At 40.2% G+C, this 15,545-nt stretch overlaps 1 protein-coding gene across 1 annotated transcript in view; it reads right to left on the bottom strand.

Moving 5' to 3' along the window:
* POMT2 (protein O-mannosyltransferase 2) overlaps nucleotides 1–15,545 on the bottom strand; it is a 29,674-nt gene that overhangs the window by 8,011 nt on the left and 6,118 nt on the right. The window contains exons 6-17 of the mRNA XM_030452412.1: nucleotides 15,055–15,214; nucleotides 12,342–12,448; nucleotides 11,315–11,397; nucleotides 10,089–10,198; nucleotides 7,957–8,023; nucleotides 6,989–7,061; nucleotides 5,452–5,530; nucleotides 4,562–4,713; nucleotides 2,799–2,890; nucleotides 1,653–1,729; nucleotides 436–507; nucleotides 180–239 (exon numbers count right to left, since the gene is read on the bottom strand). Of these exons, the coding sequence (XP_030308272.1) occupies nucleotides 180–239; nucleotides 436–507; nucleotides 1,653–1,729; nucleotides 2,799–2,890; nucleotides 4,562–4,713; nucleotides 5,452–5,530; nucleotides 6,989–7,061; nucleotides 7,957–8,023; nucleotides 10,089–10,198; nucleotides 11,315–11,397; nucleotides 12,342–12,448; nucleotides 15,055–15,214 (1,132 nt within the window). The remainder of the gene's footprint in view (nucleotides 1–179; nucleotides 240–435; nucleotides 508–1,652; nucleotides 1,730–2,798; nucleotides 2,891–4,561; nucleotides 4,714–5,451; nucleotides 5,531–6,988; nucleotides 7,062–7,956; nucleotides 8,024–10,088; nucleotides 10,199–11,314; nucleotides 11,398–12,341; nucleotides 12,449–15,054; nucleotides 15,215–15,545) is intronic.

Consider the following 15,545-nt stretch of genomic DNA (forward strand, 5'->3'; position numbering starts at 1 on the left):
TTAGGCTGGACATAGAAATGCAATTGTGAGAGGAAATAAAAAGCTACATGCAGGCTTAAGAGTACAACGAGAAAGACAGTCCAGAGGAAGGAATAGGTAGAGAATATGTCACTGGTAGAAGAATAAGTAAACTAAAATTTGCTCAGGACATTAGCTTGGAATCTCCCACTCTGACTTACCGGGTTTCCCAGCAGATAGACCCGATAATCAGTCTCATTGACACCAGAAAAACGCAGGCCCTGAGGAAAGAGACCAGAAGTGAGTTTAATGGGCATGCATCAGTCCAGACTGTGTTATGCATGGCAGCAAAGGTGACACAAATTCTAGCAGCTCAGGTGTTATAAAACAAAGCTGACACAATTTCCAATGCAATTAAGGTGCTGTGCTTCTTGAAGTAAGAGCACTTGAAAACAGAAAGTGGATTGATCAATATACCTGATAGTTGATGGGCCAGTGCCAAGGCTTGGATGTAACTTCATTGTCCTTTGGTTTGAGGCCACTGTTACCCTATAGATAAGTAAAAATAAACTTAAGTGAGTACGCAATTATGTTGCAAAGTCTGCTCAGAAATGTCTGGGTATGCAAACAGACATGAATACTCTTCCTGAGTAAAGGCTGTTTTCTGACTACATAAACACATCTTCTTCAGATGGCCACAATGAGGACAGTGAATGTTTTAATATTACTGCACAAGTGAAAATATTCTTTGGGTGCCATTGAAGGCAATATTCTTTCCTTTCTCCAGCTTTTCTGTCACTGAGGATACATGTTGCATAAGTACAATCTTTATTCATTAGGAGACTACTTCAACAGGTTTCCCTTCACTCTGAAATAAAAGCCTCAGACAGATTATTTCCATGGAAACTCATGCAGGTGCTTCCTTACCTGACACTGCAGTATCATTGGTTGCCATGGAAATGTTTACCATTAATAATAATTTGCCTGACTACCTTTATTAAAAACCCTGAGAAGAGATTTACAAACGGTAGCAAACAAAACCTTAGACTCTTTCTCAAATTAATAACTTAACATGCTTCAGACGAAGCACTGAGGAGACAGAAGGGCTGTAGCATAAACAATCATGAGGAGAGAACACAACAGTATTATACCTTGATTGTACTAAATCCAGCTCTTTTTATGTATATATATATTCAGGGATACAGAGGGAAGAGGAAAGCAGAAAACACAGCACCTCAATGAAACTTCAAATAAAAAGTAGATGTTTTCCATTTTTGATCCAAACATCTATTGTTCTAAATATCTGTTTAGCTAGTTTTCATTACTCTGACCACAGTAACATCCTCCTGCTCCATAAATACTCATTTGACTTTTAAAACTTCCAGCAGGGTAAGGAAATTTTTCAACTCTGCTTTAAAGAATGGCATTTTAGCAATGGATGGTTTACATAATTAGGCTGTGAACAGATCACACCAACGGCAGAGACTGGCATCAAGCTCAAAGCTTCCAAATTTTTGGAAGATTTAGCTGCAAGACCAGCTTCTTTTTCTAAGTATAAATTCAAGTAGGTTGCTGAGGCATGTAAATTCTGCCCTAGCTTGCACCCATTACCAGGTATCTCAGGAAATGCTATTACTATTTCATGCAAGACAAAGGAGGAAGAAAATTATAACCCAGAGTTAATTATATCCTACCCGGATCATAACCATGTGTGATTCTAGAAGAATTTCTGCAAAAGAGGGCTTCAAAACATCCAGGCTGATATTGGGCACTTTAGAAAAAGAGAGAAAAATAGATTAGAAATCTATATGGTTTACTTTTATTTGCTTCTTTCATAATAAACTAAACTCTCTCCTCTTTTGACAGATCTGCTTCTAGCACCTCTTTTAATCCCCTATGCAATTCATTCATATTCTAAACACAGAGGCATCCCCCAGAAAATTTGACAATTGATGTACTCTTAGATTTCCTCCTTTACTTCCAGGAGGAATGGTAATAGATAAAAGTCCATGAAATAGACTGATCAGTATTTCTAGCAGAAATTAGAGATGTGTTGTTCATAGGCTTCTGTATATCTCTTGATGAGCCAGGAATGTGGGAATGTAAAATGCATTACAACAGAAGAGGAAATTCCACAAAATCAGCAGCCCAGAAGTCCTCTCCTTTGGTTTGCACACAGCTGCTCTGAAAGGATGAAGAACACTAGGCTTTTTAATAACTCAGAATTAAGCCCAAGTCATCTGCAATTCATGGGATGAAAATTGTATCACATAATTCAGGCCACATGAGTCTGCTACACATATCTAACTCCTGGATGAGGCTGCAAGGCCCTTCTGTCATTATTGGCAAATTTAGTTCTATGTCACACTTCATTAATTTCTCAATGGTACTGCAATGTTATTATATAGCATGTCCCTGGTAAAAGAAGGAAAAAAACACATTAAAATAGGGTGGATCCTAGCTTTTTTTAAAAAAATCATTGTAGTACATATGGCATACACATGTCAATAACAATAATCTAAATTAAACCAGTAACACTAAAAATAACTGTACTCAGTGCCTATAAAACTTTACACTTCTCTTACTCATTAAGAGCTCAAAATTCTTTAAAGTCTTTATACTTCCACTACACTTGAAACATTATTGCAAGCTTACAGTACAAGCAGTGAAGCAGAAAAAGGCTATGCATCTCTGAACAAGCTCAACAAGCTTGCACTTGAGCTGGGAAAGAACACAAATTTCAAACACTGCATAACAGTTCTTGCCATCTGATAGATCATCCCTTCCTTTAATAGCAAGACAAGATGCATTCTCAAAGTAAAAGGAAATAAATGACTTACACCTAGGGTTAATGTGATCTTCAAAGTTCCAGAGAGAATTGGGAGTGTCCTTCAGGTATGGTGTGCAGGTGACTTCCACTTGTTCCCAGCCCCTGAAGAACAGCAGAACAGTTAGCCACCACTTGACAAAATATAAATCAATATTTCCAGTTCATGTCTGATTTTTTTCCTATTCAACTTTACATAGCCAAACCTCATCACTCAAACCCAGCAGCTGCATTCTTACACACTCTTACACACCCTAACCACCACTATAGAAGGCGAAACAGATTTGCAAGGCAGCCAACAGCAAAATTCTACTGAATATTTGAACCATGTTTCTAACTTTGGGCATCTAAACTAAAAAAACTAGCTCCATACATAACCAGTGGGATTTCTGAAGATGATGCACACTGATAACTAGAAACTATTTCAAATCAACACTCAGTCTTTCTAGAAGAAAATCACCGTTGCTAATTTAAGTCTTAAATGATGTTGTCTATTTTTAGACAGTGGTTTTACAGAAACAAAAGGAGGACTTCAAATGATCCCACCAACTGTTCTTTTAGTCTGTCACCCTTTTTCTAGCTGGTCACATCAAACAGTTTGGGAGAGAGTGCATCAAAACCCTGCAGTAATGTGACAGATTAATAAGGAGGCTTTTATCAGTCACCACTTAGCAGACTTAACTCCACTGATTAATTAATTCATTAATTAAACACCACTTTATTCTCTGAAGGACAGTGATTACTCCCCCTTAAATTCCTAAAAATATATAAAAATCCAGTATAATCTATCCATCCTTATTTGCACTTAACAACTATTTTACCTCTCAGCTCTTCATATCATCAATATTTTGTGGCAATAACTTGCATTCACACAATCAGCTTGTGCTAAGGGGGAAAAATATAACCCCTTTCTTAAACACTGTTGACAGAAGCAGTGATTTACTTACATTTTTCAACCCAACATCATAATTTACCTATGAGCACACTTTCACTGGTAGAGGCAACATGGCATTTGAACTCCTGATCAGGCAGTCACCAAAGGTAGCTGTCTGCACTCACTATGATTCAGCATCCACAGGATTCCTTAGAAGCCCCTTTAATTACAACAAAGGGAAACCTAAACAGACACTAACGGAGGCTGCTCTGGAAAGAAGCTGCTGCTTCAGGATTCATGTTAGCATCCCATACAGTTTGCAGATACAGCAGCTTGCTTGGCTTTAGTCTGGATATCTCTGCATATCCCTCACCTTAATGAAGAATATATATAATCCAAGGACATACTAAATCATGACTCTTATAATAACAGCTTGTTAGTGTTGCCCTTAATTCAAATGCCACATGTAAGAATGGCAAAGGTCTTACAACCACAAAATAAATTAATATCAATAGAAGAAATCTGGACGATTATGGTATGGAACTTCATGAACTGTCCCAGTTTCCATCAACTTTTGTAAACTCCAAGGATAGAATGAGCTTTGGAGAACATGTCTGTCATCCTCTCCTGGACTTACCAGATGATGAAATCTATGCCCATGCCACTTCTGGATCTCTTAGTAAGCGATTTTATTTTCAGAGCTGAATACTTTCAGTCTACATAACCCTAACCCAGATATTCTCCTTTGGTTATATTTTTAGTACCTGCTAGTTACTTTTTTGTTCTTTTAAAGACAAAGAAATTGAGAAAATATTACTGCTCAGTCTGAAATTATGTTTTTTGCAAAGGAGCATGTCAGTTCAAGGCCTTGTAGGGCTGGTGGAGGATTAAAAGATATTTACCATTTTGGCAGAGTCTTTCCAGAAGAGCCCAATATACACCCTGTAGCCACATGGGTTAGCCGGACCTGGCTTCGCAAGACTTTGATAAGCTTCCCAGCCTTTCTGCCCACCACTTCAATCCGCCAGAAATCATTGGAATCTCCTGTTCCATTCTGTTATGCAAACATATAATAGGAGGATTAAAAAATAAGGTAAAAAAATGAGGAAAAAACCCACTAGAAGACATAGAGGATTGAAGCACTGCAAATAGAAACTTCTGAAACTCTAACAGTGGCAAAGCTAAACAAAGGAACTCAGGCTACCATCACTCAGACTTCACAGAAGAGATTTCCCATCACAAGACCTGAGCAACTACACACAAACATATCTTCATCTTGCCAACCTTACTTTTTTTGCTTCCAACTCATACTTGACTGTGGCTCAGAGTTACATTTTAGATGAGGGTAACTTGGCAGCTTCACAACAGGGGTTTAGGCAACTGCCCCTTGCATTTGGAAATTCAGCCCTCAAAGCAGATTTCATTTTCATGATTCAAAATTCTGTCATCGTTCTGTCAAAAAAGGCACTTGTCTATGTGACAAGGCCAAATACATAAAATAATACTTGTCAGAGCAACTTTAAGGTTGCTCAGTTTGGCATTTCTGGAGTTGAATGCTGCCAAAGCTAGACTGGCAATAGATTCTTAAGTTATTTTCTCATTTGTGTTCACATTACATAGACCTCAAATGAGAGATAAGCCATTTCACTCTAAATCAGTTTTTCCACCAGAATGACAGATGCACATCTACCACCTTAGCTAACAAACTGAAAAAGCAAGAATAAATCCCCTTGGCATGGTATGGACTCTCCCTAAAAGAAGGAGCTTTTGTTTTATTTTGCTGTTCACTTACTATTCCATAGCCAGTGACCTGAAAATGCTTCCTTGTTAGGGGAGCTTCATGCTGGTGACTGTGAAGATTTCTAGAAGTTCTGAAATGAAATTAAAAGTCAAGCCTTGCTTTGCTTATATGTCTCACTTAATTGTGATAAGAAGTTCAGTGTGAGCCATTCAGAGACCTGCCAGCACTTTGACCACGGAATTCCAACAGCAATGGGAGCCATAGAGTGAAACAGCATCTTGCCACCCCAAGCTTATGTCACATTGGGCAGTGCTGGAAAAAGGGGACAGCACAAATACATCCATCCCACAAGCTACAATGTACCACTTCCAAGTGGAAACGATATTGTTGGGTTTGTTTTTGTCATTTTGTTTTGATTTAAAATGTAAAGTAAAGGTTGGATTGACAGTTCTGGCTCTTGCAAGAAGCAAAGCAAGATCCCCACTTCTCTTGATTATCAGTTTGGCTTCTGAGGGGAAAGATTACACCATTCAGTCAGGCACAGACACGGGGGAGGGGTTCCAGTGGCGCCCCATAACACGTGGTGCAGTCAAACAGCATCTCCTCCTGCCACCGATTCCTGGGGCAACCACAACAACCTCGCCCATCCTGCTCCGGCCTTACTCATACCCCCACCACTCCATTAGCACTGCCCCTGCCCCGCCCTCGCACGGCAGCGGCATCCCGGCCCGAACCGACCCGGCCCGAAGCCCCCCAGCGCCCCCTGCCGGACTTCTGCGGCATCGCCGCCTCCCACTCGGAGGCCGCACCCAGGGCGAGCGGGAAGCGCCTCCTCAGTTCACCGCCTTCACGATCCCGTATTTGGTAGCAAAATGCAAAATTCAAGGCTCTTTGTTGTTTTCTTCTTCTTCTTTTTTTTTTTTTTTTTTTTTTTAACAATTATAAAATGACTTCGGAAATCTAAGCGGTGATTTCTGAACACACAACACTGTGACTTGATTTCCAGGCTCACAAGTTCAGAGCTACTGCTGAGAAATCAAAGCTGAGAGCATCAGCGCATCAGCTGAAATGCACAGAGCATCCTGGCGTGGTGGGCGACATAACACTAGATGAAGATTATATGTCAGGTCACTATGGCTCCCCTGCTCCTTCTCAGGTATCCCTTGCAGAGGGGGAAGGCACCAGCCAGCACTGCCATTAGAAGTGTTTCACTGCTGTGATCTCGGAGCTGCTGGGAACTTCAGAGGTGGATGGATACTGCCTATATAGGCACACAGGAACAGGACATGTGCAGAACACTAACAACCCCACACAATTTGCTTTGAAAACTCAGACAGAGGGGACAAGCAACAGAATGAGAGGTTCAAAACTGCTTCTTTGCGAAGGAGTTACCCATAATACTGCACCTCACAGAGATGAACAACTGCTGCTTCAGTCAGCATTTCTAGTGAAGTTTTGTGGTCCTGTTAAAAGTTTCCCATTTAACAGACACCCTACAAAACATAAAGCACAGAAGGAAAACTCCACAAATCTCTCACCAATTCTATTCAATCACACAATCTCTATGAATTCCCAAAATCATCCTTACTCTTTATGCTCCAGACGAATAATATCTCCGTGCCTCACAAACTCCACAGGGATTGCAGGGTTTGACAGATCTGCTGAAAGAAGGCAAACTAATCATATCAATGCACTGACAAACATGTCAGGGTACTAGAAAGTTTCTTGGGAATGCTGATGCCTCAAGCAGACTACAAGGCAAACTAATTTGTGTTGACTCTAAGCCTGGTGTAAATCACTGATCTTGTTTAAAGACCAGCCCTGAGGACTGCTCTATAGAACATGGCCACAAGCAGCACATACAGCCTTAAATAAAGAGGATGCCTGGTCAGACTAACTGAACACCAAAATATTTTTCATATATATATGTATATATGAAATTTATATATATTTTATGAAGTGTAAAATTACTCTTGCAACACTGATTATAATATTGGTCGGTTTTTTGGGGTTTTTTATATTTTACATTTTTTGTTGTTTAGATACTTGTTAATTTTTATATACATAGGAGAAAGGAGAAAGGAAACTCTGCAAGACCAAACATGCCTCAGCTACACTAGATGTTATTCTAAACTGACAGATATATATGTACAAACCACACTCAGTACTCAACCTTGTCCCTACCAAACATCCAAGCAAATCACATGAACACAATGCACTCGAACATACCAGGACATAAGTTCTCCAAGACACGTAACCACAGTAACATTCCTGAAATCAGATTAAGTAATTTCCTCTCTGTTATTTGCAACCCTACCTAGCTGAAAAGTTGCCAATACAGCCTTTATCTGAGAAAAGCTTATTTACTTCTGATGTACAATCTGGGAAAAACCAAAAACCTCAGTAGATACAACATTACTAAACGGAGCCAGAATCCCCGTGTTCTTCCTCCTTCCTCATATCCATGAAGGATACTTTACCCTGAGGGGAACTCGGAATATTTAAGTGGAAAAGTGAAGCAGCAGTTATAAAAGGCACTTTACTGATATTTGTTACCTGTATCTGAATCATGTTTCTTTATAATCCACAGGTTATTCAAATCTTTATGTAAGTAAGCAGTGACCTGAAAGCACAGGAGAAGTTATTTTACCAAACAAGAAAAAAGCAAAAGATAGCAGACACACATTTGCCAGCAAATTGAAGTCCCAAATGAACGCACCAGTAACACTAAAATCCTGGGATAACTTTCATAGTAGTATTGCCCAGAAAATCAGTTACTGGCCACTCCTTAGCCCACATCACACCTTTTATTCAGTGCATAGTCCACACACAGGACCACTACACTTAATGGCAGCTCACATGCATCACAATTAACAGCCTTCAACCATACAGATGGACCTCCTCTCCTGTTGCTTCAGAGGCTCCTTCTGCAACAGGATGTCCAAACCTGAATTTACTGAATAATCACTTAACAGTACTAGAACCAGGAGAAGGAAACAGCATTTGCTTTACAGACAGAAGCACTGGTAGAGATTTTTGGAAGCAGGCTGCCTGTGACAACCATATGACTTGTGCCAAGAGATCCAGGCAAGGTAAACAAGATTCAGGGATCAACTGTTAAAGCTGTCCATGTTATCCAGCTAATCCTTACTGGCCTGCTCAGACTCACACAGAGTAACCACTCCCACTGTTAACCATGGGCAGAGGAGACCACCTAGCCCCAGGCTGTTTCTCCCAAGGGCAATCTTCCCAAGCTGCATGAGGAACTATGCTTATTTTGCTCCAGCAGCAGCAAGCCCTGCTCTGTGCGACCCTAGACCAGTCCCACACCTGTGCCTCCTGCTGAGGTGGAAGCAGATGGCCCCGTTAGGTGTGTGAGAGGCAGAACATACAGGAGTGTCTGAAGGTGGGGAAAAAGGGAGAGTTGGAGGTGGAACCTCACACTTCAAGGTTATATCAGCAGGATGGGAGGGAAAGGAAGAAGAAAGGTCACTGCCTCCATCTTTTCCTCCAAATTCTAAACTCCTTTCTCCTCTCCATAGCCCTCAAGTTGTCCCAGCCCCTTACCTTTGTCCTATTCTCCAGGGCATGGAGAACAATAAGAGAATCTCCACCCTTTTCCACTTACTCTCAAGGAAACTCCAGTCAGTCTCCTCTCCAAATCCCCTTTCCCTGCTTTTAGTGTCATAAAGCATAGGCTGTACTTGAATTTTGCCTGTCCTTGAGCCAGTTTTGGTAGATAGCTCAGTGTAAGGTAATGAACACCAACGTCACACAAGAGTATTAGAAATTTTGGATTAAAAGAACAGCAGGAAAAAAGATTGAAACAAAGTTTTCATTTCTAAAATCTACTTCATCACTATGGAGAATAAAGGGAGTTTTAAAAAAAAGGGAGTTTTTAAAAAAAAAACCACTTAGTTTTCTCTGTTAACTTTCTCTCTAGGAGTTCAGAACAACTTCTAGACACTAACTTGGAAACTGCAAAATACATCTTGGGACAGGTAAGGAAGCTGCAAAGATTTGTGGAGCTTGATGATGCTGGACAAAAATAAGAAATTCCCTTTCTGTACTACTTAATTAGTGATAGTTACATGATTTCTGATTTTTACTTGCTTAATTATTTAATCAGAAACACTTGGAACATTCAGAAAGTTTAATTATGGCTAGCTTATGAATACACAGGTATCAGATTTAATGAGTAAAACCTTACAATTTTTTTGGCAACAGACAAGGAAAGCAAGGCACAAAAGGAGAGGAATTCACATAAGGTCACTATCGCTAGTGAATACAACACACAGGAGCCCTATTCTGTTGCTTTTAAAACACATCAATGAAACCTAAAAGAAAAAGTAATATCCTTTTTTTTTAAACAGAAGTTTTAGAGCCTTCCTTGAGGTAACAACAGTGCTTTCATTACAGAAGATTACTTTTAAGACCTCTTCCCATCTAGGGAAGGTGGTGTTGCTACTACAGTGAAGCCTTGTTACCCTAAGTCACCTGTCTGGTGCAATGTAGAAGGCTCTCTCCTTTTTACTGTTACTTCCAAGCCAAGTGCAGAGCTGTGTCAGTGACAGGGTAATAGATCCTGAGTAAATGCATCTCTCCTATCACAATAGCACCTAATGCTAAGTGCAATGGCAGTGAGTCTGTGGCTGTAGTCAGAGGCAGTACTACTGCTGCACACTAACCTGCTGCTGGCGAGCCCCAACACCCTCGGGGTAGAGGTGCCAGTGGGAGTGAAGGTATCCCCCTGCCATCCGAAGGTTCTTCATTGTGACCACAGACCCATACGCCAAGTCTACATGGGAAAGATGAAAGAAAAAAGGCATATGGCAGCTCTCCTATAAATATCTCCCCCAGACTGCCTGCAGTGTTCCAGTTCAGCATGCATTATCCCACTTCTTTTGATGAAAGCTCATCTCCTCTTTGACACGTTGCTACACACAGCTCACTGCAAGCTTATCTTCCATCCCCAACCATGACTCAGTACAACTGTTACATAACATTTGGCAGAAGCACTTAAAATTCTCCCACCTAGTTTTAACATAATCCAATACTAGTTCTTTTGTATGCAATTTCAGTAACAAGAAGCTTGACATAGGTTTCCATAAGGTATATGGTCAAATTAAAACATGAGCAAGTTTGAGAAGTATGTGATTTCTTTGAAGCACTCCATCACCCAACTGCTACAGCAATAAAGGAGGGAAGGGAGGCAAGCTCAGCTGAAGCTATCTCAGGCAAGATAGCAGTTGATACGAGCTTCAGACACCTTCCTTCACAGTCTTCCAACACAAGTTGGAACACAGTCTTCAAGAACGGACCTGATGCTCCTCCAGTAACAGCTCTGGAGCAGGGAACAGCCAGAGAAAAGCTGAAGTAATCAGAAAGCTAAACCACACTAAAGATTCAGTAGTCCCTAGCCAACCTGAGGATGAAAAATAGCTGTGGTTGTTCCCCCTAAATTCATATGTATGTTTAAATACAACACAGCTGAACCAGGAGCAGACAGTGTCACAAAGGAGTTGATAGTTTTAATTTACACATATTTTGGAAATAATTCCCCCAGTGGAACACCTACAAACCTGAGACGAACAGCAGAGCCTCTTTTTGTTGTCTCAAGCAACATAAAGGCCAAAAAATACAAAGACACATGCATACAAAACTGTCAAATACCTCAAAATGGCACCTTCCCTATAGAAGGAATATGAGGAAACAGCTAGTGATCTTGCCCTAAACTTGGTGTTATTTTCAGCCTTTTTTCTTTTTTGTCAATATATAAAACTGCACAGAGGAACAGCATGGATCTGACCATAATCTGCACTCTCCTGTGGTGACTCGAAGGAGACGTTGTTTTTATTTACACCTCCATGTACACTGACAACACTCAAAATTATTTATTCCTTTGGACACTCACGCTCTGGAACGGAGACATTATGAAGATTGTTACCGACCAGCTGGGACTGAAATGCTGAACTGAAGAAACCATCTCCAGGACCACTGCAAAAGAAAGCAAAGAATGTGACAATTCAAAGTCTGGCAAATTTCTATCATGGATTCCAGTTTTTTTTTCACAGGAGAAAAAGATAAAAACAGACAAAGCATGAGGAGAAGAATGACTGCAGTTCTCTTAGATGCAATACACCTCAACTATTGTGAATCACAGCTGATAAAGACAGGCTTGCAGGACATTGTCAGGAGCTGCAAGGAACTGAGGTGACAAAAACATACACACTGACACCGCACAAAGCACCATCAACTGTTCCAGAGGTGTTCTCAAGGAAAATAAAGTGACCCTCTGTCAGGTTAGATGCAACAAAGACTCTGTGACTCCTCAAGTCTCATTTCTGCTCAGAGGGTAGTGGCATGACCAGTTGATTTTAACTGAAAAATAACAGATTTTGGGTTGTGTTGTGTTTTTGTTTTTTTTAATGATGAAATGCTTATTCACCTCATTTCTTAATTCTGGTATACAGAAAAACATTACTTAGCTGTTGTGCTTTTTGCCTTTGTTGCAGGCATTCAGAAAAGAGTACTCTCCCTGGGCATACACAGACTTTATTTTTTTTTTAATCACACTTTTCTTAAGCCAAGGTATTTTTCAAGAATACAATGACTTTTTTTTTTAATTACAGAAACAAGAAGAATGGAGTTGAGACATTTTCAGGTCCAGGAAAGAGAGAAGGGAAAAAAATGGAGACACAGAGTTTGGTTAGGATACTTGCTTGGCATTTCAGAAAGTCTTAAGCTCAAATTCAAGTTTCACTGCCAGCTTGGCCACAGGCTTTCTCTAGAAGCAATGCAGGAGTCTGAGAAGGGAACTAAACAAAGACACAGCTTGTGGCTGTGCATTTGCCACTGAAAACGGAGAAATCCATAATCAGTAGCCTTTAATTCAAAGCAAAGACAAAAGATTCTTCTCTGGAGAAAACATTGTGAAATACCTTTTATTTAATACTGTAAAATGAACAGCAAACATAGCCATGTAGAGGACAAGGGGGAGCACGATGAGGCAGAGTGCACGAGCCAGTAAATGCTTCCCAAACGTGACCTGTAACAAACACAATCTGGATCAAACAATGAAGTTGCAGGAACAACTAACTCTATTCTTCATCTCACAGGACTCTGAGCAATGGTTCTATAGCACAAGTCCACCATGCAAGCAAGCCCAGCAGAGTGCAAAATTACTTCAAAACAGCCTAGGGAACAGGAAAAGCTTAGGCAGACCTCGTTGTGCACCACCAAAAGCTGGAGCTGGGGTACCTTGGAATTTCAGAGTCTTGGGAGGAAGATAAAAAAGAGGCAATGAACTTTCAAAAATGTTGGGCATGTCTAACTTTGGCACAGAAGGTCAGGCAAACTCCAACTGACAATACCTTGAAAGCAAGGACCTTAACTTGTTTATCAGAGTGGGACACATCTTGATATAACATTGCAGCAAAAAGATGACTTCCAGAATAGGAACTGTCAAAGCTAAGCAAAAGGAAAAATGAAAATACAAGAGCACAAGCTACTAGGTACAATTCTCCCAACAAGTCTCCCTATGCAAATATGACTGCAACAAGGACATTTTTGGGACTTAGATATGCAGCATTCTCAGAAAACACCTCACTTAGCAAGGATGTTCTCCCACTGCAACTTCATTTGCTAGTCCTTAGCCAGAAGTTACAGAAAAATCAGCAGCAAAACCTGTGAGCATTTCTAGCTGCCTCAACACAAAAGCATCCCTTGGGAAGGTGGTTTGTACACAGATTCCCAAGATGCAAATACATATTTACATCCTACTGACATTATTGGTAGTAGAGTAAGTAATCGAAAACACTGGGTGGATAATAAACATCTGTAGCAAAAAACCCCACCTTAAATAGCAATAATTGCTTCCTAAATGTCCATATTTAAGTTCAAAGTGGATGACAGCAAATGTACTTGCTATATTCCTTACTTTTTTTACATGGTATCTGCCATACAATCATTAAACTAATCATCCTTCATCCCTTAGTAACAGAAACAAAGATTTAAGAAGTAATGGAAAAAGGTGACCATATTGCAAAACTAAGAACTTATTGAAGTCAACAAAGGAAACAATTGCTAAGCTCAAGTACTTGAGCAGAACTCTTAATAACCACTGGGCACTTGCAAAAATGCTGATACATAACCAAATGCTGGTTCATAACCAAATTCATGCAGCAGAGAGGCATATGAATTAATCTCCAGTTCCCTGTGCAAAATGACCACAATATGCTTCAATCTTTTTGAAAAGATTTTCATTAGCTATAGACTTCAGTGCAAAGTAAAAAAAGAAAATGCACATGAAGAAGAGCATTGAGCAAACCAGATGAATGCACCAAGGTAAGCTGAGAGTTCTAGGTAATAAAGCAATCCCAAAACCCTTGCACATAAATAATCATGAGTACTTTCCTAGCAAATGCAGATATAAGTTGTTCAAGCTTTTTTTTTCATCCCCCTGTTCTTTTTTTTTTTTCCTTCCTCAAGCACTATTGCCAAATAGTTAGTTATTCAGAAAGCATATCTCTTTTGGAGTAAATTTCTTTACATATTCTGACACTCAGGGGGGCTTGCTGCCTTTGCTGCCAGCAGCACAAATGAAATCACTGTGTAGCCGCCTGCTGGCAGAAAGCTTACACATGATGGATTTGTTCCATTTCAAATGCAATTAGCTGGCTTTGCTCAAGAAGTGCTTCTCCTGAGCTGGAACACTGCATCTTTGCAGCCCATATTGATTCACATTAATCAGAGAAAACAAATCACACAGCAGGAACAGAAAAAGTTCCCCAAAGCCCCACTGCTTATGAGCCAAACAGGACAAAAACAGTAAGTGAAAGACACAGGATTTTCAAGCTTCATAAGAGGCTGAGACAAGAGAACTGAACACCTTTTAAAAGACATGCTTGAAGAATTTGTTTCCCTGGTGGTTGCAAGACAGCAAATGGTACATCAAAATATTTCTCCAAATATTAGATTTCAGTCCCCAAATATAAAATACAATATATAAGAACAGGGCATCCAAACTCAATATCAAATTTCTTAGAGCTTATAAGAACTCAGTGTGTGTGAAACTGAGCAGGCTATGGCTGCCTTCATCCTCAGGACTGGCACCAGAGGCTGCAAGTTGCAGAGCATGCCTATGGCTCATGATGGATAATAGCATGCTACTGCTATGTGGCCTGTGCCCCTGTGCTGCTCTCATGGAGCAGAGCCTGAGCTTGCACTGCTTATGCAAATACAAGACATGTTTGTCTGCCAGGTAGCACATGCTCCTCAAGAAGGATGTAGCAGTGTTGTACATCTTACTTTGGGCCATTGAACAGCCATTCCCAACAAGGATTTTTAACCTGCACTGAAATAAATTTCACCCAACTGGAAAGATAATAGTTTCTCTGGAGAAAAAACAAGGACCTTTTTGCTGTGCTCTTATGACATTATATCCTACTGTCATATGTGGGTTTTTTTAAACAGACAATAATAATTTTTCCATTATAATCTTCTCCATCATCTAGCTCAGATGCTTGTTTTCTGCAGACAGGGTATCTGTTTAGATAGTTCCATGGTTGTCAATAATTAGGAGAATTACAAAGGCAAAAGAAAGCAAACAAAACAAAGAAACCTTTAATGTAAAGAAAAGTTTTTGACACTCACCAGTGACAAGCTGAGGTTGCCCAGCAAATCCCATAAATCATAGATTGTGTTGAGGCCAACCAAGAGGACTACAAAAAGGCCAACAAACTTTACCCCCATTGCTCCAGCAAGGTTTACACCAGTCAGACTCAACCAGAACCACCAAGAGGCAGAAAATGGCCTGCAGGACAGATAGAGCAGTTCAGCAAATAAATGATGGCTACTGCAATCAGGAAAACAGCCAGCAAATTGGCTACCCTGCAAAATTACACTCTTATCCTGCTCTCAGGAAGATTCAGGTAAATTCTATTTCCCATGAGAAATAGAATTTTTTATCAATAGTTTTAGAATGATGCAAGGATAAGCATGACACAGGCTTCACAGAAGGGTCAGCACTTAAGCCTGGACAGACCTGGACCTCCCCTTAAAGGCAGGGAACAAAGACACCAGGCATAAGCTATAACACTAGTGTGAATAAAGTCTGACACATGGAAGGTCTGAAAATAGAAACA

The sequence above is a fragment of the Calypte anna genome, chromosome 5A (genome assembly GCF_003957555.1).
Source record: "Calypte anna isolate BGI_N300 chromosome 5A, bCalAnn1_v1.p, whole genome shotgun sequence".
NCBI lineage: Eukaryota > Metazoa > Chordata > Aves > Apodiformes > Trochilidae > Calypte > Calypte anna.